Source organism: Manis pentadactyla, chromosome 4 (assembly GCF_030020395.1).
Source record: "Manis pentadactyla isolate mManPen7 chromosome 4, mManPen7.hap1, whole genome shotgun sequence".
In the NCBI taxonomy this organism is placed as follows: Eukaryota; Metazoa; Chordata; class Mammalia; order Pholidota; family Manidae; genus Manis; species Manis pentadactyla.
Genome location: NC_080022.1, coordinates 21295965 through 21322455, shown reverse-complemented (window position 1 = coordinate 21322455; position 26491 = coordinate 21295965). Strand labels below are relative to the sequence as shown.

The following is a 26491-nucleotide window of genomic DNA, read 5'->3' as shown; positions in this document are numbered from 1 at the left end:
ATTAAGACAACTAACATGTTTCACCCCCTAAATTTTCCCTATGTCCTTTTTAAATTATTTCCTGACCTTAGTCCCACCCCCAGAGTTTTAAATTTTGATGAAATGTAACTCATTAATCCAAAATTATTCTGGAAGTCCTAGCCAGTAATAGAGGACAAGAAAAAGAAAGAAAAGGCATCCAGATTGGGAAGGAAGAAGTAAACCTGTCTATTTATAGACATGAAAAATGTCCAAGGAACTTACAAAAAAGCTGCTAGAACTAATAAGTGAGTTTAGCAAGGCTGCAGGATACCCATTAATATGCAAAAATTAGTTCTATATATACTAGCAATAACCATTTAGAATTTGAAGTTGATAAAAACAATACCATTTAACAAGTGCATCAAAAATATGAAAAACTTAGGGATAAATCTGATGACTTGTAAGCTGAAAATTACATAACACTGTTGAAAAAATTTAAATGACCTCATTAAATGGAGATACCATCCTCACGAGGAAATTCAATGTATTTATCAATTTTCCCCAAATTTATCTACAAATTCAATGCAATACCAACCAAATCCCAGTAGGCTTTAAAAGAAATACAAATTAGCTGATACTAAAATGTATATGGAAATCCAAAGGACTCTGAATAACTAAAACAGCTTTCCCAGTTCACAGGGTTAAACTTTCCGACTCTCGAATCCTTCCTAGACTGAACTCCTGAGGGCACGGCCGTCTGATTCATTTGTGAGCCCAGTGTTCTGCACTGGACGTTCAATGCGTGCGAAACCAGGCGGATGAGCCCCTTCGGACCTCAAGAACCACTCACAACGTCCCTTCACCTCCAGCCCATGCGTGAGGTTGGGAGCTGAACGCACCGCCCCGTGCGGAGGGCGAATGGACTACAACTCCCGGCGGTCTGCGCGGTGCGGCGCTCCAGCCGTCAGGCGCGGCCCCGAGGACGGACCTATATAAACGGTCTACTAGAGTGTAGACATCCTTTCTCCATCCACTGCGCTGCTGTATGTTGTTGCTAATCTGGGCTGCTACCATCCAAACCCGTCCTCGCCGCAGGTTGCCTTAGCTCCACTGCCATCGGCCCCTCACTCGCCGGGCTGCCTCATGAGGCTGCAGGATGTTGAGCGCGTCCCGGAGATGCCCGCCCTATGGGCCTGTGGAGGCTCAAGTACGGAAGGCCACGTCGGCCGCGTGCGCCGTGAGAGCGACCGGAGCCCGCGACGGCCGCGCCCTTCTCCCGCCTCGGCCTGCGCATCCCTGAGCTCCGCCGTGACGGGTGAGTAACGCGGAGAGGCGGCCCGCTGCAGGGCAGTCCTGGGCTTAAAGTGGCTTAATCTAGAGGAGGCTGCGTGGTGGTTAGCCAGATCTTGAATTGACCGCCTGTGACAGTGACCTGCCGGGTGACCTTGGGGGAAGTGACTTTACCTGTTAACTGGCTGCACGTTTAGTAATTCATCCCCGTGTATATAAGGACGAAGTTTTCTGGAGGATGGGTTTTAGAGTTATTCAGATCCTATTTTGGACTCCACTTCACTCACTTTTCACATTCATAGGCGACCTTCAAGTAATTTAATTGATCTAAACCTAATGGGGATGCTAAAATAGTCTTGTAAAGGTTAAATGACAGAACACAAATAGTAAAGTGGTAATTGGGACCTATTGGGTATCTGTTCTCCTTTTTGATCTCCCCAATGTCCTGGGAGATGAATTTCAGTGTCCAGTTATGTGTAGGATTTAGGTGGGTCTGAGGGCGGAACAGCAGTCGGGGCTGTCCTGAGACCTTGATTGCCCTGTGGCCCTTATCGAAGCTGCAGCTGCTTCCACATAGCTGCTGTGGTCAAAAAGGAGCCCAGAGTGACAGTTTTCCTTGACGGTCGCCGTTCTGTTTGCTGTAACTGATCTGCAACATTTCAGGAAAAGACAAGACCGTTCCCACTGTACCTGCCATTTCTCAGGTACAGCTTTTTTTGCAGAGGTGTGCCGTTGATGGAGTCTTGCATATAGTTACTAGAATAAGGTTTTTAGAAATAACTTGCTAACTTGCCAAGACTCAGTGTGGAGGGGTAGAGGGAGTGCGTTGGACACGTGCTGGGAAAGTCCAGTGGCAGACGGCACAGATACTGGCAGTACTGTGGGTCATTGCCCTGAAAAACTTTTTGAAACCAGGACCGAAAGGCCAGTCAAACCTTTGATTCTAAAGACCAGAAGGGAGCAATTAGATCATTCAGGACAATTGTGTTCTTGTCTCAGCTGTGCCACACGAAGGTCTCAGGGTGACTGAAGTTGAGCTTTCTTTTGAGTGAAGATTCTGGGGTCATGACGCTAATGGAGCACAACTACGTGAGGACCTGGTAGGTTTCTTGTGGAGACTAATTGGGAGCTACCTGGTGGGTCAGTGCAGCATGTTCCCAAGGGCTGTGGCTGGTTGTGGCCATGGGACCTCCAACTGCATGCGAGAACAACCTGGAGAGACTTTGACAGCACGGGTCAGCGCAATACCTGCAGCTGCCACTCGCCTTTCCTACATGTCTCAGGTCCCAGGCTGGGAGCCTTCACCTGAGTCCGGGTGTTTGCAGCCCCCCTGCAGGTGAGTAAGCTGGATCAACTGTTCAGAGCACTTACACTTCTTCCCTGCAGGTCGCCTCATGTCTCCCGGCAGTGTCTAATACTGAAGAGACCACCTTGTTGCTGGAGCTGTTTTAGAATAAGGTGAAGTTAAATGCTGAAGATGGCCTGACCCTCCGGTTCCCTTTCCCATCGGATCTGAACACTGGTCTTGGTGGTCGTAAAAGGAGGAAAAGGAACGCTGAGGCTGGTCCTGCAGTGCTCATAGTCTCATATATAGCATGTGGGCTAGTTTCAAACAAAGTTGTCTTCTCCTGTAAAATGGAGGATGTATATGAATTTTTGGGCAGTTGGTGTAGCGATTACTAGTATTTCTGCATATTTCGGGAGGGATTTATCAGTGGCTTTCCTGCCTCTTGACTGAGGGTGTCCCTGCCCCGTTCTGTAGGTCTCTTACCAGTGAAGCTGCTTTTGCCTGTGATTGTGTATCTAAGGAGTTGGGTAAGTTAAATGACTACCTGAAGCTTTATCATAGCTCCTTTGCAGCTTTAAGCAGTTTAGCAAATAGACCACTCAGGTCTGTGTAAAGAGTCTAAGCTTTGTAATAGGCCGTTTACATCTGGTCGTCCTTGTGTGCTGTATTTGTTACCCATTCATGGCCAGAGGAGCTGATTTGGCCTGTTAAGAGCTTCAGGGCGGGCACATTCTGTGAGTACAGTGTGCCAGGTGGGACAGCCCCGCACCCTTGGCAGCAAGGGCTGCTTGCTGTCAATGCACAACAGTGGCTTGAGCTGCCTGATGTTCTGGGGTTATCTCCAACCATGGAATCTTTACCCATAGTTTGAGTGAGTTGGGAGGGACTGGGTAGAAACAAGTAGCTCAGGGTTATTTTTTAGGCTGACTGGTCCAGGATGAAACCTAATCTGAGTGGACGTCTACGGATGATAAATGCGGATATGGGACTGAGACCAGCTCTTAGAAAAATGCCTGGGTGGCATTAATCTATTGGGGCACATTAACACATTGGCTTATACTTCCTTTTCAGGAGAGAAGTGCTATGGGAAGAAGGCAAGCTAACACAACAGGCTATTCTAAGTGGAAACAGTGACCTCAATTTTTGCTAAAGCTGCTGCCTGGCATGTTAAAGTGACCAATAAAAGACTCAAAGTATGTTTGTATCAGTTTTCTTGACTGCTCAAATTGTTGGCTATTCCCCAATTAAATATTCCATAGACTCAGCTTCTTAATAAAAAAGGCTGAACTCTCAAAGGGGGCAATATAGTAAATTCTATAACTGTTCTACTTCTCTGTTGATGAACCTGAGAATGCAGACTAGGCCTAAGATTTTAAAAATCTTTAAAGGCTTCTTGTGGCATAGACCATTTGCCTGCCCACCCCCACCCCCACTATCCTCTTAACACAAAACTAAGTATGAAATACAGGTTTTTGGCATAAACCCAACTCAAGAGGGGCCTGGGTATACTCTAAATTGAAAAATGGGATTTCCTGATTTGGAAAACAGAAGAGATGTGTATAAGGTTGGTGTGAAAGTCTGGTACTCATCAACCTCAGTCAAGGTCAAGTTACCTTTATAAGCCACTACTTCATATAGGTAAAACATTTATACCTATTGAATATACTTAGGTAACTAGGGTCAAGAAATAGGTGGGCTTGGCATAGCACAGTAATTCCATGCAACTTCATTTCCAGCTGGAATGCCTAATTAGCTCACTACTACAAGACTTGAAGCAATTTGTGGGGAACGGGGCATACCTACATTGGACATAGAACACGTTAACTGATGCCTTCTGACCTCAGTAAACCTTTAGTGCCTATCACCTGAGAAGGGCCATGAGGTTTAGAAACGGAATCACATGATCCACTTTGGTTAATAATCCCAGTGCACGTACATAACTCTACCTGGAAAAATGATTACAGTTCAAAGACAAAATGGAACCTGTTCAGTGCTTTTCAACAGTTGTCCCTTGGTTTTCAAAGTCAAATGGCTCACTGTCAAATAAAGGCAGCAGTGTTGGAAAACAACTTAAAAATCTCACAAAACATTTCCAGAAAGGTGATATTGGATTTTTTTAAAGGAGTCTCTTATTTCCCTTGCATAATCCATTCTTGCTTGTCCTTTGTCCTGGCTACATCATGGCAGGGATCTCCGAAGACACTGTGTCCAGAGGCTGCCAGTGACAGTCCATCAATGCATCGTACAGCTCCTCACTCTGCTCCATGAACTCCTTGTTGGCCTCAGTCACGTCCAGCTGTGGCATGGGGTCTGGAAAAGAAGCAAGGACAGGTTCAGGGAGCATCAAGAGGAGAAGCTCTCAGTTGCCACAAGAGACTGGATTCAGTTCTTCTACATCCAGGACTTCCTGTTTCCTAGGGCAAGCTCCCTGTCCTGGTGTCAAGTTCCCTCATTTCTCATGGCAGCTGATCACACTGCCTTGCAGGGTTCTGTGAGGACGACAATAATGTACTTAGAGAATGTAACATGTAGTCACTATTCAAATGGTGGCTCTTACTCCAGATTCATTAAAAGCTACACCTCTACCTCTAGCCTTCATGTGTCCTGGCTTTTCTAGTGTGGTCCTTATTTCAAAAAATCTCATCAAAATTAGTAAGTCCATAGCACTATTAAAAAGCACTGAAAATGAGCCTCAGCGCACATAACTTGGAATGGACCTCAAAATGCTGAGTGAATGCTGAATGGAAAGAGACTGTACATAGAGTACAACTGCATATTACATTAAAAATGGGCAGAACTAACCAGATTGTTTAGGGATGCATACCTAAGTGATTAAAGAGAAGGGAGAAAATGATTATCACAGAAAATCAAGTTTTCCCTAGCAGGGAACATTGTGTAAAGCATCAAACTAGACATTTGTCTTTTGTATTTTTCCACATAAACATATTTCACATTAAAACAAAATCAATTACTCTGATAACACTTTATACTTTTAGTCTTGTGTTGGCTTAAAATGCATAAACAGCTAATCATCAGAGAAATGCAAATTAAAACCACAATGAGATATCACCTCACACCAGTAAGGATCACCACCATCCAAAAGACAAACAACAAATGCTGGCGAGATTGTGGAGAAAGGGGAACCCTCCTACACTGCTGGTGGGAATGTAAATTAGTTCAACCATTGTGGAAAGCAGTATGGAGGTTCCTCAAAAAACTCAAAATAGAAATACCATTTGACCCAGGAATTCCACTTATAGGAATTTACCCCAAGAATGCAGGAGCCCAGTTTCAAAAAGACAGATGCACCCATATGTTTATCGCAGCACTATTTACAATAGCCAAGAAATGGAAGCAACCTAAGTGTCCATCAGTAGATGAATGGGTAAAGAAGACATGGTACATACACACCATGGAATATTATTCAGCCATAAGAAGAAAACAAATCCTACCATTTCCAACAACATGGATGGAGCTAGAGGGCATTATGCTCAGTGAAATAAGCCAGGCAGAGAAAAACAAGTATCAAATGATTTCACTCATCTGTGGAGTATAAGAACAAAGAAAAAACTGAAGGAACAAAACAGCAGCAGACTCATAGAACCAAAGAATGGACTAACAGTTACCAAAGGGAAAAGGGACTGGGAGGATGGGTGGGAAGGGAGGGATAAGAGGGGAATAAAAAGAAAAAGGTGGGGGGCATTACTATTAGCAGACATAATGTAGGGGGGGATGGGGAGGGTTGTACAACATAGAGAAGACAAGTAGTGATTCTATAGCATCTTACACTGATGGACAGTGACTGTAATGGGGTATGTGGGGGGGACTTGGTGATGGGGGGAGTCTAGTAAACATAATGTTCCTCATGTAATTGTAGATTAATGATACCAAAAAGAAATGCATAAACACACCCATTCACTAGAATACGTATTTTAAAACTAACTGAAGAAATTAAGGACCTAAATAAATAGACATCCCATATAATTGCATTGGAAGACAATACTGAGATAGCAGCATTCCCCAAATTAGGTGTGAATTTGTACCCAATTCAGTGCAATCCCTATCAAAGATGCAGCTGCCTTTTTTTTGGCAGAAACTCACAAGCTGATCATAAAATATATATGGAAATGTAAGCGACCCAGAGTAGCCAAAACAATCTTGGGAGAGAACAAAGTTCAAGGACTAGCACTCTCCTGTTTCAAAACTTACTGCAAAGCAACAGTAATAAGAACTAGTGCAGTGGCCCTAATGATAGGCCTACAGATCGGTCAAAACCCAAACCCATATATTTATAGTAAAATGATTTCCGGTGAGGGCACCAAGATAATTCAATGGGTAAAGAACAGTATTTTCCACAAATGGTGCTGGGACAACTGGATAATCACATGCAAAGAAAAAAGCTAGATGCTTACCTCATACTTTATACAAAAATTAACTAAAAATGGATCAAAGACCTGAATATAAGAGCTAACTAAAACTTAGAATGTAAACAGGCAATGGTTTCTTAGATATGACACCCTAAGCACAAGCAACAAAAAAATCAGACTTCATATAAATTAACTTTTGTGCTTCAAAGAACATTATCAAGAGTGTGAAAAGATAACTATGAAATGGGAGGAATACATTGCAAATTGTGCTGGATAAGGGACTGGTATCTAGAATAAAATATAAGGAACTCTTATAATTCAACAAATAAAACACAGCCCAATTAAAAAATGGACAGACATTTTTCCAAAGAAGATATACACGTGGCCAATAAGCATATGAAAAGATGGTTTAACATCATAAGCCATCAGGGAAATGTAATTCAAAACCACAATCAGATAGCACTTCAAACCCACTAGGATGGCTACAGTGAAAAGGAGTAACTGCTGAAGATGTGGAGAAACTGGAAGCCTCCTTCACTATTAGGAGGAGAAGAAAATGCTGCAGTGCCTTCAGTAAAATTTGGCAGTTCCTCAATGGTTAAACATAGAATTTACCACATGATCCAGCAATTCCACTCCTGTGAATGTACCCAAGAGTAATGAAAACTTTTCTATGCCCACACAAAAAGTTATGAATGAATGTTCACAGTACCATTATTCATAATACCAAAAATGGAGACAACCCAAATGTCCATTAACAAAATAGGTATCTACACAATGGAATATTGTTTGGCTAAACAAAGGAATAAAGTACTGATACATGCTACAACATGGATGAAACTTGAAAATACTATGCTAAGTGAAAGAAGCCATTCACAGAGGACCACACATTATATATGATACCATTTATTTAAAATGTCCAGAATAGGTTAAATCTAAAGAGACAGACAGGAGATGAGTGGCTGCCAGGGGCTGGAGGAGGCAGGCATATGGAGAGTGACTGCTAATGGTTACAGGGTTTCTTCCAGAATTAAGAGTGTAGAAATGGTTGTACAACTTTGTAACTATTCTAAAACCTATTGAATTGTACACTTGAAAAGTTATGGGAATTATATTCCAAAGAACAAACAAAACAAACCCCTTACTGGAACTTTACCATATATCCTATTCTATATCTGCTGTTGTTTCACTGAGAACATTTTCTTACGTCAATAGTCTCAGAAAAAGACATGATTAAAAAAAAAAAAAGACAATTATTTAACAAATCCTCTATTATAGGACATTTATCTGTAACGACTATCATTTTGGGGATTAAATCTTTCAAATAAAATTATTGATTCAAAGGATATACACATTGTAACTTTTTACAGAAACACGGTATATTATCATTTGTATTTGATTAATAGTGTGACAGTTAAGTTTTGTGTCAGCTTGGCTGGGCTATGGCACCAGCTGTTTGCCAAACACCAGTCCAGATGTTGCGTGAAGGTACTTTAGAGATGTGATTAACATCCACAACCAGTTGTCTTTAAATAAAGGAAATTATCCTCAATAATGTGGGTAGGCCTAATCTAATAAACTGAAAGCCTGGAGGCTTCCCAAAGAAGGAATTCTGCCTCAAGACTGTAAACAGAGAAATCCTGAGTTTCCAGCTCACTTTATAGAGTTATATATTCATACATCCTGTTGCCTGTTTCTCTGGAGAAAGTTGACTGATACAGTATATTTAAACGCTTTTTTTTTGTCGTTTATAGGCTCTTTGTGCTTGTTTTGTAAATTAGTCCCAGCTTTCTTACCTACTCTTGAGAACCTGTTTCCTTTTCCAAAGCAGTCCATGCTGAATCTTTCATGAACGTACTAGGCCAGGTCCTTGAAACAGGGATCTCTCTCTTGTAATTCTAATCTAAATTATAAGAGTTGAAACTTTGAGCATTTAGAAAGGCTCCATATGGAAACTATAAGCAAGCGTGACCAGCTTGGTTACTGTACTCAGTCTAAGCAGGTGAACAGCCTATGGGAAGAGATTAAAAAAGAGCTCCATCAAGGGCAGGCATTTGTGGGAGCTGAAGTCTATGGATACATATAAAATAAAGCACCCATCCTCACTCTGAAGAGCCTGGCAGACGGCCTACTGAAGCCAGGGCATAGATGAAGGACGACCACCCACCATGCTCCCTGGGACCCTGGGCGGTTATTAGGGTGAAACGGCAGGCATTAGGACAGAGCCAGAAACATCCTGAGGTCTGGGGCAAGACTGCAGTTGGAAGGCTGACTCCTCCACCTCTGGCTACTATGTTGCAACTTGCAACCATGGTGACCTTGGACAAGTAATTTAACTCCTCTACTTCAGTTTTCTAGTCCACAAAATAGAATAAATGTGGTATTTACCTCAAAACTGTTGTGAAAGGAGTTAATACATGAAAAGTGCTTAAAACAGAGCCCTGTGCATAGGAAGACCTCAGTAACTGTTAGCTATTATTAACTATCTCAGCCTCAGTTTCCTTTCTGTAGACTGGGGATTATAACGGTACCAACTCATCACAGTGTTGAAAGGTAGCAGAGCCTGGCACAAAATGTGTTGGCTGTGAATATATTACTAATGGATGAGAAAGAGATTGGAAAATTCAAAGGAGTTACATACAGATATTATTATACTCAGGTTATCTCTAAAAGGAGGCAGTATTTCCTGGAGGGGACAGCCAGAGACTGAGTATTGAAAGGAAAATTAAATAAAAAATGAATTTTACAAACTGTCATATAAATACAAGGCAACAGTGTTTCTGCCACCAGGCCGGGAGTGAGCAGCTCACTCCCTTGAGCTGCCTTCTCCTGGGCTCTGCACTCACACCTCTGGACGACAACACACTCACTCTGTACTGTGATTACGTACGCACTGGCTCTCTCACCAGAAGGTAAGGTCCTCCAGAGCAGAAGTCACCTTGCATTCTGAAAGCATCTAGCTAAAGGGATGGTGACAGGCACAAAGCAGGCACTTGGAAATGGCTGACAGAGGACAGAGGAATGAGCGAATGGACTCCTTTCTTACCTTCCAGTGCATCATCTCCAACTTCTTCATACGTCTGCCAAGAGACCAAAGATGTGGGTGAGAGGCATAGTGAAATCCTGGCCCATGAGTAGGATGGGTTGTTTTTTTTAACTCGTGTCCCTTTATAATTTTTTCCTCCCAGTCCTTTCCAGCAACCTCTTCCCCATAATTCACAAGCAACAGCAAGCATTTCCTACAGTTTTATATAAATGGAATCATATGGTATATACTTCCTAGAGATTAGGGTCTTTGGCCTTTTTCACTAATCTTAACTATTTTGAGAATTCATCTTGTTGCATGTATCAATAGTTTGTTCATTTGTATTGTTGAGTATTACTACCTTGTATGGATGTACCACCATTATTTTTTATTCATTCAGCTGTTACTGGAGGTTTGGGTTTTTTTCGAGTTTTGGGATGTTTACAAATAAAGCTGCTATGAAGATTTATGTATAAGCTATCACTTAATTAACACTCCATTCTATGGTTGTACCACAGTTTACTTATTCACCTGCTGAAGGACATTTTGGTTGCTTCCCAGTTTTGGCAATGATGCGTATACCAGCAAGATACATATGTGTGGAGGTCTTGTGTGGACATAAGTTTTTAACTCTTTTGGGTTCAACCCACGGAGGGAGGGTGACTTGCTGGATCATACAGTAAAAGTATGTTTAGTGTTGTAAGAAAATGTCTTCCAAGTGGCTGTACCATTCTGCAGTGCCACCAGCACTGAATGGGAGTTCCTGTTGCTCCACATCCTCGCATTTGCTAGTGTCCGTGTTTGGGATTTTAGCCAAATAGGTGTGTAGCGGTATATTACTGTTGCTTTAAATTACAGTTCCCTAATGACATGAGTATCTTTTCATACTCTTTTAACACGTGTCTTTTGCAGAGTTTTTAATTTTATTCATCTAAATTATCAAGTCTGTCTTGCACACATTGTTTTTGGTATTGTATATAAAAAGTCATTGCCAAACTAAAGGTCACCTACATTTTCTCCTTTGTAGCTATTTTATAGTTTTGTGTTTTGCATTTAGGTCTGTTTTCCACTTTAAGACAATATTTGTGTAAGGTATAAGCTCTGTTCTAGAGCATTTTTTAAATGTGTTGTAGCACCATTTGTTGAAAATACTCCTTTCTCCATTGAAATGCTTTTGCTGCTTTTTCAAAGACCAGTTGAATGTATTTGTGTGGATATGGAGTAATAAATATTATCTGAGTAACAGTGTTCCCATACACAAAACACCAGCGAGATGAGAATTTGATTCAGTTCTGACACATCTGCCCAAGATAGCATCAGATTCCACAGGTTAAGGGTCCAGTCCTACAAGACTTTTCCTCAACCCCTACTTCAGATGCTAGTCACAAACCCAGGCTGTTAACTGTGCTTCTGACCAACTAACTAGAGATTTAAGGTTAGGATGGCTTGTTTTTAACAAAAGGAACTAGGCTGCTTCAGCTCTTCCCATTTCTTTCTGAAGCCCAAGGTCCTGTCTCTAACAACCCCACCCTAGAGAACGACCCATGACTTTAGAGGGCGGCGTGATCCCAGAGGGCCAGACCGGCCACGTCCCAATCACCTGCATGGCGCTCTGCGTATAGCCGTACTGGGGGTAGCTGTAGCTGTAACTGCCCGTGTTCTGGTCATAGCCCCACTGGGCATAGTAGTTCTGGTACTGCTGGTAATACTGGTTGTAGCTGTAACTGTACATCTGACTGTATTCCACTGGCTTCACACGACTCCTTAAATGAAGAAACAAAAATAAACAAACAAATGTAAGCAAACATTTCCACAACACTTACGATATGGCCAGAGACTTTTCTGAATGTTTCGTGCAGAATAACTTAGTCCCCACAACAGCCCTGTGCAGTAAGCATATCACGATTCCTACTTTACAGATGAGGCAATGGAGAGGTTGCATAATTCGTCCAAAATCACCCAGCTGGTAAGAGAGTCAAACCCAGGCAGTCTGGCTCCAGAGCCCATGCTTTAAAGAGAGAAGCTTTTACAAAACTGAAGGAACAAAACAGCAGCAAACTCACAGACTCCAAGGCACTAGGGGTTACCAAAGGGAAGGGGCTGGGGAGGGAGGGAGGGAGAAGGGGATTAAGGGGCATTATAATTAGCACACATAGTACAGGTAGGTCACAGGGAAGGCAGTACAGCACAGAGAAGACAAGTAATGACTCTATAGCATCTTACTACGCTGATGGACAGTGACTGCAATCGGGGGATAGGGGGGCTTCATAATACGGGTGACTATTGTAACTACAATGTTGCTCATGTGAAACCTTCATAAGATTGTGTATCAATGATACCTTAATAAAAAAAGGAGGATCTTTTAATGGCTAGGTTTGTCTGTTATCAAACCTTGTCAGTCCTACTTTTTCCTTTTTTCAAGATCTTGGAGGACTGTTTTTCTGCTAGTCACAAGGGCTCAGGTGAACATGGCCTGGAGAATCTGTTTGGAGGATGATCCAAGAAACATTTCAAACTACAAAATATCTAATCACCTGTTCTGCACAAAAAGATAGGGGAAGCATTGCAGTAGCTGTATCATCACTGCTATAGTCCTAGCTACAATTATGGAGTAGGTACTTAGGATTTGTGCCAATTATTTTTCATATATGGTCTCCTACTTTTAAGTTCTGCACAACCCTACAATACAGCTATTATCTATGATTCCCTTTATACAGATGAGAATACTGTGTTTTTGAAAGGTTAAGTGATTTACTCAACACCACACCTAGGACTGGTGACAAATTTAACACCAAGGCTCATGTTCCTATTGTCACCCAGATCTTACCTACAGTACCTGCCCTGAGAGACTTGAGCTATCTTGCCTCCATCCTGCATTCACAACCAGAGCTGAGGCCCAGGGGCAGCAGATAGCTGTCTTCTGATTGCATGGCTACCTAATCTGCTGCTAACCAAAGATGGAATGTTAAGCCTACAAAGGATCCACTGCTTTCAAAAATATCAAAAACCACGTGCACACAGGGTTATGAAACAGGCCTGGGGAATGACCCCCAGTCCTAGCTAAGAAGAATCGGAAGAATAGAACCCCAGTTCAGGACACGGCAGTGCGCTTCCAGAGTCATTGTACTCCTCACGGCCACATTGTCTTGTAGGTGCCCATCATACACACACAGAAGGCAGAGGTTGACACCACCATGCCAGGTGGGTTCAGGAGAATCCTAACTGTCACATAGTATGGAATGCATTTCTGTCGTCATGACTGGTGTATCCCATTGCCACAGTGAAGTCAGAGAGGAAACCAACAAGCAGGAGTTGATGTACCATGGAAGCCCCAGACGCAGGAAACAAAAATGCTTGAAGTCTGAATGACTCTTTGCAAATTCAATGACAGATTCCAGCACCACCTCCAGATGGGGTGGCTCGCTGAAGTCCAATGGCAGAGGTCCCTCTCCCAGCTCAGTACCAGGCTGGAGTCTGCTGATGCTCCCCTCCACGACTCCTGTTCCATGTTCCAACGAGTCCACCACACTTCCGACATGTTTAAGTAACCCAAAGTACAGTCTCCCTGGCCTGGGTCTGTACATTTCTGTTGTTTCTCCACACTCAGCTCTTAAGTCTCTCAAAGGGAACTTTATCATCCTCAACTCCTAGTGTTTGAGGGCACCTCCCTAGAGGCAGGCACCAAATACCAGCAACAGTGCTCAAGAAGGAAACAGCCACAACAGGTATAACCTCCTTGCAGAAGGGGCTGTTTCTCATTCACACTACAACCCCAATGTCTAAAGGCAGGCCTGCAGAAATGTAGGGACCGTTAGTGTTGACTGAACAAACGGTAACCATCAGAAACAACCAACATAGTATCAGAGGAACTGCTAGACAGAATATATAATCCAAACAATACACTGCAGCTGTTAAAAACATAAAGAATGACGACTGTGCAACTATATGGGAAAACGAGCATGTATACTCAGGCCTGGGGGAAAAAAGCACTGTAATTATAATTAAAAATGAATAAAGAAATAAATCTACCACATACTGACTGATTCATATGTAGTTCATCTCTGTCTATACCTATGTCTATGTATCTATGCATCTCACGGACACCCATGGGGAACTTGGAAAGGAATGCAGAAATTATGATTAGACATTTTAGGGTAATGAGAATTTCTCTTTTAAATATTTTCTTCATGTTTTTACACATACAGTAGAGTTTAGAACAAATAACATTTAGGGGGAAAATCACTTAGGCTGATCTAGGTTTTAAACAGTTAAACTGCAAAGAACTTCCAAATCTTTTGCTGCTTTAAAAAACATGTCCATGTGGAAGTTCTGCCCTAAGAATGCAGCCACTCTTCCACTTCTGGCGCGGAGTTTCTCAGCGTTGGCCCTGCTGACTGGGGGAGGGCTGCAGAAGTCTGTTGTGAGCTGTCCTGTGTGCGGTAGGGCATTTAGGAGGATCCCCAGCCTCTACTTAGAGGAGATGCCAGCAGCACCTCCCCTAACCCCACGCGGTTGTGACAACCAAAATTGTCTCCAGGTGTTGCCCGGGGAGCAAAATTATCCCCAGCTGAGAACCACTGCTTTGGCCAAAAAAAGGGAAGATTCTACGCAGAGAAGTTTTATCTGTGAGAAACCTGGACAGTTTTAAGTTGTTTCTCACACAAGTGAGAAACTTGTTTGGAGATGTAAGGGAAGAAGGGTTTTCTCCCTAGCATGACACATACAATAGCATGTGTAATATTCTGTAGTGTTTGGATCGTTAATCCTTAGTCTTTCCCACAGCAAGGGACAATCACAGGAGGTTTCTAGGTTACACTGACATACATAAGGCTAAAACTGAGTGTATTTTTTTCCTTCTACTTAATTCTTATTGGTTCTATGGATAAATTTCTAACAGCGGCACTACTGTACAAACAGCAGGGACATTAAGTACATGGAGCCAAGCTGCTTTTCCAGCACTGCTACCAGCAATGGCAGATGTATCTGCCCTCCCCACTCACAGCTCTCTCTCCAGCCGTTAAGCTTCTGGAGGGGGAGTTATGCTTGTTCATCTCCAACACACAGCCTGGCAGGTAACAGGCATTGATTATTTGTGACCTAGCGTCTCCCTGCATCCTCCATCGAGCCTGTGGATGCCCTGATTATCAAAAAACAAGTGAGGAGCGTCCAGGTGGGGGGCAGTCTAGAGGCCCTCTACCTTCCCTGCCAGTCAGGACTCACGCTTTAGGGATTGCCACGCTCAGCCGCACGGGTTTAGACCCCAGTCCTACTGCTCCCTGGCACTCTGTCAGGGCTCGCTTCTGTTCCAGTTCATCTGTGAATTTCACAAAACCATAGCCCCTGCAGGAAAAAAAACCCACACACTATTTAGATCACAAATGTGCTAAAAATCAAGTCTAAGAATGGAAGGAAGTCCATCAGACTACGTGGGAAGGGGTGAGAGCCCCATCAGTGGAGGTATGCCACAGAGATTCAAGCGCTGGAGGATCCCGAGATCTGTAGGAGCCCCACTTTCAGTTCACAGTTCTCCTCCATACCTTCAATGACAGGGCTCCTTCCCAAATAGCTTTCCTCCCAACCTAGGGGCAAGTATCATTACTATCATTATCATTACAGTAACTGCAGTAGTGGTAACAGTTGTAGAGGTTCATCCAGCAAACATTACTGAGTCTGTCCTGTGTGTAGGTATTGGGCTTGGCACCGGCACTCAGCATCCAGAAGCAGACAAGGTTCCTGTTCTCCTGAACTCATATTCTACTTGGGGGATAAATGAACGAGAGCTAACATTTAATGAGCACTTACTATTTCCATGCACTGTGCTGAGCATTTCCCCAGGGTTATCTTAACAAACTGCCCAACAATTTGATGAAGATAGTATCCACATTTACTGAAGAGGGAACCAAAGTTAAGAGATGTTTAATAACTTGTCCAAAGTCATAGTGGAAGCAGGATTCAAATTCAGGCCTGCCTGTCAAACTCTCAAAGCCTGAGTTTACAACTGCTATACTCTGATCAAGAATGAGCCTTCCTTGAAGCGTTTCCACTTTTAAAGTAATAATAGTAAATAAACTGGCAAACACCTATAAAGCATATCCTATTGCTTTATTATATGACATCATTTAATCCTTACATCCCCTCTATGAGCAGATACTATTAACCAGGCCCATTTTGCAGAGGTGCAATAGGGCCAGAGGTTCAGTCACTTGACTGTGTTACCCCCAGCTAGCACTGGAGCCGGGATTCCCATCGGGCAGTGTGGCTCCAGAGCTGGTACTCTCCACCTCCACGCTGCACAGCCTCACTGCACTACCTCTACCTCTGAGGAAAAGGCTCCCACTAACAGGGTAGGCGTAACAGGTGAGGCCTTACTTAGACACGCCTGTCTGGTCCAAAACCACCTTGCCTCCCCGACAGGAGGGGTAGACTTTGACGAAGAATTCATACAGCATGCCATCATCCACATCTGGGGTCAGGTCCCCCACAAAGAGGGAGTACTCAGGGCTGAGAGGAGAGAACAAGATTCAGAGACCAAGACCAAAACCTTTGTCTGACAAGCTCTTTGGGCCCATTCTAGGTAAACCTTTCCTGGGCCTTTTAAGGAACAACACATCTGATGGGTCCCTAATTAGGCCCTAACTGCTTTCATTTGGCAGTCCTGGCGGGCGAGTTATCAAAGTAGCCCCGTCCCAAGTCCTTCACCCACTGAACAAAGCCTAATTGGTTTTAAGTATTACATGTGTGCAACTACAGGGACCCAAGCAGAGGTGCTCAGAAGATAACACTAGACATTCTGTATTCACTGCATAGTTTTAACTCAAACAGTGAAAGAGAGAGAAAGACACTGGACCTTATCTCCTAAAGACCTAAAGCCTAGCTAAAACAAAATCCCCTAACTTTTAGGAGAGGGGTCAGCAAACGGGTTTTTGGTAAAGGGCCAGACAAAATATTTTAGGTTTTGTAGAGCACCTATGGTCTCTGTTGCCTTTTCTCTGTTTTCACAATCCTTTCAAAGTATAATAACCATTTTTAGCTCAAGGATGAGATAAATCAGACCACAATTTGCCAACCCCTGTTCTAGAATTAATAAGAACAAAACTCACTGTTTTCTTATTTCAAGCATAATACACATTCCTTGTATAACATTAGAATACACAAAAGGTCGAAGACAAATAGAATGATCAATAACCCATCCATTCAAAGGCAATCTCATTAACACTTTGATATATATTTTTTTCTTTGGCTGCTTCTTTTGAATTTACAAAAACTGGATATGCCTCATTTGTTCTGTTGCTAGCATTTTTTTCTCTTTTAACATATCACCAACATCTTTACATATCCTCTTCTGCTACAATGACTTGCTAATGGACATATAGCATTCCAATTAATGAACATTTTGTAATTTAAACCACTTCTCCATTATTAGATTTGGGTTTTTCACCAATTTTGTCCATTTGAACATAATATTTCAATCTTTGAGGCTAACCTTTGCACACATTCACAAATAAATTCTGAAAAACAGAATTACAGTGTCAGTGGCTATACACCTTTTTAAAGCTTTTGACATTGTGTTTTGGGGCTTTTTTGCAATTGATGTATTTTTTTAAATTTTCAAACAGTGACCTGAAAAGCAAAATCAATTTATGTTGCTACACCAGGTCACTTCTTACAAAATAAAACACCAATACTGTGCGATGTAACAGGGTGGAAGGCTTAGGGGTGGGGAAACCAAGACCCACACCCAGAAGACTGATCCCAGGGGGAATGGGAGATGTCGTCCTTCAGGAGGAAGGTGAACTGGAGCCAAGCCTCCTCTTCTTTGGTAGTGACTGGCACGGGGATGCACCTTGTCTCTATCTATACATTTCCTGGGCTTGAAGCTACCTTACGGCTACTCTGTACATACCTGTTATCTGGTTGTTTCCCATAAGTGGCATAGTTCAGTTTAAAACGTTTTGCCTAGAAATTTAAAAACAAACAAACTAAAACAGAGAAAGGTGTTTTTCAAGAGTCGAACAATATTTGAAAAAAAACTGAAACAAATTACCTTGGCCAAAACATCTCCCCCTCTCTAAGCCTCAGCCTTTTCTCCTGTATAAAATGAAGGGGTTGCACGGATGACCGCTAAGGGCACTGCCAGCTCCATGGTTCTATGAGCCCAGGTGTGCCAGCTTGGTGCAGCTGTAAGCTAAGTAACTGTGGGAAGAGCAAAATGTAACTCTCTTGGAATGTGTTCTCACTGCTGCCAGCCTGTTCTAGTTGCTCAGTCAGGCAAGGGGTCTAACGTTTCAATCTTCTGCTAAAGGAGACAGCGGCACGGAGTGGAAAGGGCACTTTAGAGGCAGCCCATCCTCAGTTTGCATCCCGGTTCTGCCACTTACTACCTGTGCTGCCCTGGGCAAGGTATTCCACTGCCCTGAGCTTCAGTTTCCTGGCCTGTCATGGGTCACAATGCCTACTGCTGAGTGCTTACAGGATTACATAAAATAATGTAAGCACACAGTAGGGATTCAATCGATGACAGTTCTCCATGACAATAAAAACAGCAACATAATTATTATCTAAGTGTCCTTACAGGTGTGGCTCCTGGAAGGGGTTTCCCGTTAATTTTATGCAAACACTTCTCGGCTGTGGCCAGATCTGCGAATTCTACGAAACAGTAGCCAGCTGGGATCCTGGAATGAAAGCAAACAGAGAAAGAGAATGGTTGAAGACTGGATTCCCAGATGAGAGACTGAGTCTTGGCCTACACAGAGGGGAAAAACGTTTCTCATCAGAGCCCATCCTGTTTTTGTTCCCTGCCAAATCAAAAACCTGAATATAAAGGATTGCCAATCCAGGCCAGTCCCCGATTCATTTAGGTAATGTTTACTTATGTACTGTATCACCTTATTGCCAAAAATATTTAAAGTAGTCCAAACGGATCTAATGTCACAGGAAATATTAGGGACATAACAAGTAAACTACCACACCACAAGGAAACAAATCCAGAATGTAGTGCCAGATTCCAGAATGCAGGACAATTAATCTTAACCTCTTTAAAATGCCGATGTTACAAAGGAAAGAAAAGAGGTGGGCTTTTCTGCATTAAAGAGCCAACAGACAAAAGAACTAAATGCAGTACAGGATCTCTGGATCTTAATTCATTAAAAACAACAAAAAGTTATAAAAGATGTTCTGGGGACAATTATAAAAATAAATTTTTAAAAAAAGTAACTGTATTTAGTAGTTACATTTTTGGGGAAGTCAAAATTATATGTGGATGTTAGATTGTGCAGGGCTCAGCACCCATTTAGCCCGTGTTGTTCAAGGGCCAACTGTACTTATTAGGGAATCATTATTATGTTTGTGTGATATGAACAATGTGGTTATGTAAGAGAATGTCCAGTTTTGGGCAATGCATGCTTGAATACTTAGAAGTTTCACAATGCCTGTAATTTATTTTCGTATGGTTCAGCAATAAGAAATATCCATTTAAATCTATCCATCTTTAGACTAATTTGGATAGGAAAATATGGCAACATGTTAACAACTGCCAAAGTTAGGTGTTAGCTGTATGAGTGTTCACTGTACTGTTCTTTGAAATTTTGTTTGAAAATGTTCATAATTAAAGAACAGTTTTTTAAATCATCTATGACAAGCTTGGCTAGTAGAGCTGAATGTGGTTCCTGTCCTCAAGAACTTACAATCTGTTTGGATAGACAAGTAAACCCATGGACCTTACCTAATTGGGGGATGTCTGAGATTCCCAATGTTCTCTTTTTTAAAGCATCACTAAGAGATGTAAGTAGCAGGTCGTGGCTACATTCTCTGACATCCCTATCTGATAAGAGATTTAAACTGAAAACAGTTAATTTTTTAAAAGTCATCCTAAAAGCTACTACCAGTGATATAATCCAATTTTTTCTGGAAATAGTACTTTAGATTTTCAGTTCAGATCCCCTTATAGACACAAAGCCAAAATGGTGTGGGTAAGGGTGGTACCTGAGCCTGAGTCACACAACAGTCTATGGGCTCCATAAATATTTCCTAATGCCAAAAGGCATAGCGGGCCAGATCTGTGCCTCCTGGCTTGTGAATGTAGAATTTTAAGGCTCATAGATGTAAAGACCAGCACCAGTAAGAGCGGACTATTACCAAGTGCTCACTATGGGCCAGGCACTGAGCTAGCCCCCGCACATGCCCCATCTCACTGAGTCCTCACAATACCTGTATTAGGCAAATGAAACCATTTCTTTCATTTAGATGAGGAGACTGAGACTTAGCAGGATTGTACACTCTGCCCTGAACGACACAGCTGGTATGTGCCAAAGGTGGATTTGAATTCAGGAAAGTCTGACTACATTCTTTTCCCAACATCTTATGAAAATTCCAGACACAGAAATGAAAACAATGGTATAGCAAACATCCATATACCCACCACCTACAATAAACATTTTATTCTATGGTTGACCCTTCAACAATATGGATTTGCACTGTGCAGATCTGCTTACATGTGAATTTTTTTCAGTAAACATATTGGAAATTTTGAGATTTGTGACAATTTGAAAAAACATTTTTTCTCTAGGTTAGTTTAAGAACACAGTACATAATACATACACAAAATATATTACTCAACTGTTAATACTGCTGTTGGTAAAGCTTCTGGTCAATAGGAAGCTATTAGTTATGTTATTGGAGGAGTCAAAATTATTTGTGGATGTGCAATTGTGCAGGGGTTGGCACCCGTTTAACCCACTTAGTTCAAGGGTCAACTCTACTTATTTCATCATGTAACTACCCATCTATCCATCCCTCCACCATCATCAACCTGCTTATTTTCTGATACATTTCAAAGTATGTTACAGATAGTGCTATACTTCCTTCAAATACTTTAATATGCATATTATTCACTAGACTTCAGTTCTTTTCCAGTTTGGTTTTTTTTTGGTTTATATGCAATGAAATTTACATACAACAAAATGCACAAATCTAGATGCAGTTATTTCTACCACAGATTAGTTTTGTGTATTTTAGATTTTTAAATAAATAGAATCATATAGTAAGGCTTCTTTTACTTAGCATAACACTTCTGAGATTCTTTCAAGTTGTTGCTATACGTTTGTTCCTTTTTATTGCTAAGGTATTCTGTTCTATGAACACACCAGTAATTTATCTGATCATGGATACCTGGGCTGCGTGCAGTTCTGGCCATTGTCATTGAGCTGCTATGAACATTCTTTTTCCAGTTCTTTTTTTCTCGTGGATATATGTTTTAATTTCTTGGGTAAATAGGACCAGACTTGCTGGATCACAGCATACATGGACGTAAGAAACTGCCAGATACTTGGGCCTACTGGTATACCACTTTACAGTCCTACTGGTGACGAATAAGAGCTGTGGTTTTCCACATCTGACTTCTTTTCTGAATGTTAACAATTGTGGTTAAATATACTTAACATAAAATGTATCATTTCGACAATTTTTAAGTGTACAGTTCTGTGGATTGCACATTCACCCTGTTGTGCAACCACTGATTGCAGTCTTAAGCTCTATGCTTTATTGCATATTATTTTTCCTTGGGTCTTATCTTCTCTGATCTTGGTTTTTAAGTTATACTTATTTATCTTACAGTATTCTTATATTCAGTATTTTAAGTATTCTTGTGTTCTTTAAAGTCTTTGTTCAAGTGAGGCAGGATGTAAATGCACGAGTCTGCATGTACCACCATAAGGAGCCACTAGAGGTTAGCAATCATGGGTAGAGGAATGGATAGTTCCAAATCTTATTTCAAAGATTAAAATACAAGAAGTGGTATCAGTGTTTTAAAAAGTATTACAGGACTAATTTGTGGTGGAAATAACGCTGCATCTAGATTTGTGCATTTTGTTGCATGTAAATTTCATACCAGTAGCTGATTATCTGGGGTTTTTGCTATAAGAGCAAGAAGAAAAATATGTAGGCCAGTATGATCTGCCAGTCAGGAAATCAGTTCCTGGGTATTTGGGCTGTGAATGCCTGTCAACGAGTCACAGAGTTGACCACCCCTTATATTCTCATCTGTTATTGTCTCATTCCCCTACTAGCATATAGTAAATTCTGAGAGGAGAGGTTATGTCTGGCTTGTTTCAGCCATGTCATTCCAGGACTCTTATATTGTGGTGCACAGTAGTGTCTCTATAAGTATTTAAATGAATGGCATACGAGTTAAGGGCACTCATGGCTATGAGGACAGACTTGAATCTGAGTCCTGGTTTGTCACTTAATAGCTGTGTAACTAAGGCAGTCATTAAGCTTCTCTAATAACATTACTTAGCTGAGGTTTTTGCCATTTTAAAAAGTAGTTTTCAAGTGTTTATTATCTAGCAGATCATTTTATATTTACTGAGCATATACCCTGTGCCAGACACTGTTCTAAATACTGAACGTGAATTAACTCACTTAATCCTCACCATAACTCTTATGGTGCCTATTCTCATGTCCATTTTTATAGTCATGGTACAACAGTGCGGCTCCAGAGTCCGGTCTTTAAGCAATATACTGTACTTCCTCTCAGTATGTCTCCAAATGTTAGCTTTTAAAACATTATAATAACTACTATTAGGAGTGACACGCCCTTACTCTCGGCGATGTTTACATTCTCCTGAATGACATTCAGGATGACCTGTTAAGAGAGAACCAAGATGGAAGGAGAAACTTACCCAGTGAGGCGGTTTCGGATAATTTTGACACTCATCACGGTCTCGCCCATGGTGGCAAAGGCCCTGGAGATGAAGTTCTCATCCATATAGGGTTCCAGCTGCGTATATACAAGGGCAACGATTCAGGGCAGCATCCAGGCTCCTCACGGCGGCTCCAGAGTCCCTCCCCCTCACCCCAGGGTTGGAGGCCCGCGGCTGGTGGGGGCGGGTGAGGAGTGGTATGAGCCCCAACTCCCCCGTTTTCAATCCCTTGCCTCCCTTCCCTTCAAACGTGCTCCCTTTAGGGGGCCTCCGCGCAGGATTTGCCCAACCCTCCAGCCCTACCTAGAATCACGGCGCCCTTCAACCCTTAGGATCCCTCTCATTCTATTCCCCCCGGCCAGCCAAGATTCTCTTCTCTTCCACGAACCCAAGCGGGGCCCCAAGACCCCGCCCTTTGCAGATTCAAGCACTTCACCCGAATGCGGAGACGCGCTTCTGTGGCGTCCTAAAAACTCCCCTCCCCATTCATTTCCACCCTTTCGGGATCGAGGATGCCTCCCCTTGCGACACTGAGATTCCTCCTCCTCGGACCCGGGCGGCCGCCCTCACTCACGTCGCCCATCCACAGGCTGGCAGCCATGGCCACAGCCCGGCCGGGACTTGGCGGGCCGCGGAGGCCGGCGCCGGGGCCAGTCCGCGGGGCCGGGATCGCCACAGAGCATGCGCCTCCGACGCCTTCTGCGCAAGCCCGGAAACTCAGCGTCCAGGGCGGCAGCGCCCGGATATGCTGCTCCGGGTTTTTCCGGCGACCCGGCTGGGCGCCAAGCTTCCCCGCTCTGACCCACGAGGCTCAGACTGGAGCCCGCGGAATGGGGCGGAGCAGACGCCACCCTGCGGAGGCTGGTGGATTTGACTACAAACACACACATGTCCTTGCAAGATTACAATATATGCTCATTGTAAAAAATTGCAGATATAAGCACACTTTTTAAAAAAGTGAAAGGTCCCCTTTGGGATCCTGTGACCTTGGGAAAGCCACTGGTCTGTCCCAGCCACCCCTTCACCCCGCGTTTCCCAGTTCGTAAGACAAGAGGTTTTTGTTAAAACTGCAATGGTATTCTTCCATCATTCCCGCGTATAGCCCTTGGGTGGGGTTGAAAGTAAAGGGAGAGTAAATACTATCATCTCAACCAATCAATCCCCAAGTCTTGTCACTCTGCTCTCCTGGGTTCTCACATCCACTATCTTAACCTCAACGGCCTGTTCTAGCCTGTTCCAGAACAGTAAACGCCCTCAGTAAACACGATTTAGATGACTAGATAATCCTGACGGTGTTTAACTCTCCTAGTCTGGGAGTGTCCCAGGCCTCTCAGTCTCAGTCTCAGAATAGGACACTTCTGTAGGTGGTGACTGTCATCTCTAAACTGTGAAGCTCACTCCAAGTGCATTTCTGGGGCTCCCTTTAGGCTGATGAGCCATTAAGGCCCTTCCTTACCAGTTTATACACCCGAAAATTGGGGTCATGACTGGCAAGCACTCATCGTTCTAAAAACTTGAGATCCAACCACCAGTTGCCAAATTTCCAGTTTTATCCAGTACTGCAATACCAGTCTAGAGGTTAGGTGTTTTGGCTAGATTAGAACAAATGGAGCATCAGTCCCAGGCACCTCATTATTTTGGCAAGTTACTTAACTTCTGGGAGACTAATGCGAATCATAGCAGTGCTTACTTACCTCACAGGGTGTGAGAAGATAAATTGGGAAAGCACTTGGCCCAATGCCTGGCATCCACTCGGTTCTCCAACATGGCAGCTGAGGGCCTTAGATTTTAACTGAGAACTATTCATGTTTGCCAGACCCTGTGCCATGGCTCTTTAATTACTATTTTTAAATTTTTGCCATGTATAAGATTTTTAGATAGTTATATTAAATTCAGAATGTGAGCTTCACAAGGTAAGAATCTTTTTGTTTCTAATCAAATTCCTACAACCTCTGGGATATGGTAGGCACTAAAAAAATACTTGCTTAATTTATGGTATAAACAGCAGTCCTTTTCCCACTGTCAACTCCCATTGACTTGAGGCAGTCATTTCCAAATCTTTCCCCTAGAATCATCTGCATGTTTCTAAATAATACTCTCTTCTTTTGTAGTTTGGTATTTTAGTAACTGCCCCTTATATCTACACACTTCTCCATCTTCTGATTGTGACTTTTCTCAAAGCAAAACTGAACATTTAATTATCACTTTGTAAATATTATTCACAGCAGAGCCATATGTGGTACTGCGATTGCATTTGTTTTGGGGTAACCAATCCAGGCTGTAGGATGATGGAGGAACAGATGAAACTGAGAGCACTTGCTGTGTATAATAAACACAGTAAGGGAGATTTACATTTCTGATAGAGACAGACACTGAATTAATGATATTATGCCAAAAACACTAAGCACGTGAAAAAACAGGGCAATTAACTACAGGGAATAAAAAAATGTACAACAGTCCTAACAGCAAAGACCATGTTGCAGTGTCTACTATGTGCCTGACACTGTGCTGATATATGTAAAGCACCTACAGAGAGCTTTAGGTTCTGGGTTTGGGTGGAGGCTGAGGATTCCTGCCTAGTCTGAGCACTTGGTAGCTTCATGACCTAAGGTAAGTCACTTGAACTCTCAGAACTGTTTCCGGAAGAACAGCAATTCTATTTTGCGCGGCTGATTAAATGAGCTATTATTGCATGTAAAGTGCTCAGCACAATGCCGAGCCCATTTTAAGTCCCAATACATGAGTTTTTAAGAACAGGGTATTTTCAACTGACTATACTGTCAAATGGAAAACTTCAGTTAATCTAATCCAAATGGACTATTTTTTGGTGGGGGGCAGAGGGGAAGACTAGCAGGCACACAAATACTTCCTTACAAAGAAAATATTATAATCAAAAAGTGTGATTTTCTCTTCTAAGAAGTCAATATCTAATTGGTATAGTGCCTGCATCAAAACTAAAAGTTCATGGGGAAAAAAGTCACAATACATTTTAGATGGTTTTACATCAAATTCATTTTTTCCAAGAGTCACTGACATCAAAGAATCCTCTTGGTGCTAATCTTTCCTGTTATATATATGCAGATCTTCCATATCAACATTGTCTATTGTAACTTTCTGCAACTCTAGAAATGTCTATAGCGTTCTGTATTTGCACAGCTGGTACCACAGGCACTAGCCACATGTGACTACTGAGGAGTTGGAAGCATGGCTAGTGCAACTGAGGAAGTTAATTTTCAATTTTTACATTTTAATTGATTTAAATATAAATAGCCACACGTAGCTAGTGACCACCATATTAGACAAGTCAAGTCAGTTCTGTATGATTTGGTTGCTCAAATGCCTGTAAAAATCTATATTAATATGCCTAAGGTGTCTTAAGAGAATTAATCATGTTTAATGAATTGGTTCAAATGTTGAAAATGATACAACAGCAAGTTTAGCACAACTAATGACATAGTGTACATAAAAATCTTGGTTTGAGAGAAGAAAAGATAAAAGTATCCTTCTGGTTGTATTCCCCATTCATTGTAGGGGGTGCTTTTTGAATTAGAGGTCTTTCTGAGGACTAAGAAATAAAAACAAAATAAAATAAAATAAAATCTTGATTTGAGATTGGGATATTAAAAGATTCATCCCATGTCTTTTGCTTTTATGTCGTGTAATTTTTTTTTTAATCCAGTGATTCCTCAAACATGAATACCTAAGCAAAAATCTATCAGCTCTTCCCTGTTTTGATTTGTATGGAACAGCCACATCAACAGCTGACTGGCACACACCAAAACATCCTGACATCACTTAAATCCTAGTCTTGACCAGGTTCACAGCTGTGGGTTTATTCTGCCCTTCCCAAGACAGCAGGTGC

General features: G+C 42.2%; 1 protein-coding gene, 1 long non-coding RNA gene and 4 other non-coding genes across 9 annotated transcripts in view; 5 read left to right on the top strand and 1 right to left on the bottom strand.

The window, feature by feature from the left end:
- The first annotated feature begins 979 nt into the window (after positions 1 to 979).
- On the top strand, positions 980 to 5130 carry LOC130683326 (uncharacterized). The gene is made up of 6 exons (XR_008996939.1): positions 980 to 1276; positions 2251 to 2351; positions 2638 to 2709; positions 3014 to 3066; positions 3611 to 3732; positions 4727 to 5130. It is a non-coding gene; the product is annotated as an uncharacterized LOC130683326 (long non-coding RNA).
- On the top strand, positions 1792 to 1926 carry LOC118927162 (small nucleolar RNA SNORA16B/SNORA16A family). Its single transcript, XR_005030736.1, has one exon. It is a non-coding gene; the product is annotated as a small nucleolar RNA SNORA16B/SNORA16A family (small nucleolar RNA).
- On the top strand, positions 2399 to 2529 carry LOC118927154 (small nucleolar RNA SNORA44). The gene has a single exon (XR_005030729.1). It is a non-coding gene; the product is annotated as a small nucleolar RNA SNORA44 (small nucleolar RNA).
- Positions 2737 to 2869, top strand: LOC118927155 (small nucleolar RNA SNORA61). The gene has a single exon (XR_005030730.2). It is a non-coding gene; the product is annotated as a small nucleolar RNA SNORA61 (small nucleolar RNA).
- Positions 3466 to 3539, top strand: LOC118927158 (small nucleolar RNA SNORD99). Its single transcript, XR_005030733.1, has one exon. It is a non-coding gene; the product is annotated as a small nucleolar RNA SNORD99 (small nucleolar RNA).
- The window catches only part of TRNAU1AP (tRNA selenocysteine 1 associated protein 1), a 22798-nt gene continuing 837 nt past the window's right edge, over positions 4531 to 26491 (bottom strand). The window contains exons 1-9 of one of the 4 annotated variants that reach the window (XM_036914989.2): positions 23204 to 23360; positions 22609 to 22706; positions 18504 to 18603; positions 17835 to 17887; positions 16301 to 16432; positions 15152 to 15271; positions 11532 to 11694; positions 9953 to 9986; positions 4531 to 4849 (exon numbers count right to left, since the gene is read on the bottom strand). In XM_036914989.2, the coding sequence (XP_036770884.1) occupies positions 4713 to 4849; positions 9953 to 9986; positions 11532 to 11694; positions 15152 to 15271; positions 16301 to 16432; positions 17835 to 17887; positions 18504 to 18603; positions 22609 to 22706; positions 23204 to 23230 (864 nt within the window). In that variant the 5' untranslated portion in view covers positions 23231 to 23360 and the 3' untranslated portion in view covers positions 4531 to 4712. Of the gene's footprint in view, positions 4850 to 9952; positions 9987 to 11531; positions 11695 to 15151; positions 15272 to 16300; positions 16433 to 17834; positions 17888 to 18503; positions 18604 to 22608; positions 22707 to 23203; positions 23361 to 26491 lie in introns of those variants that run through there. The other 3 variants (XM_036914990.2, XM_036914992.2, XM_036914991.2) reach the window with 3 other exon arrangements.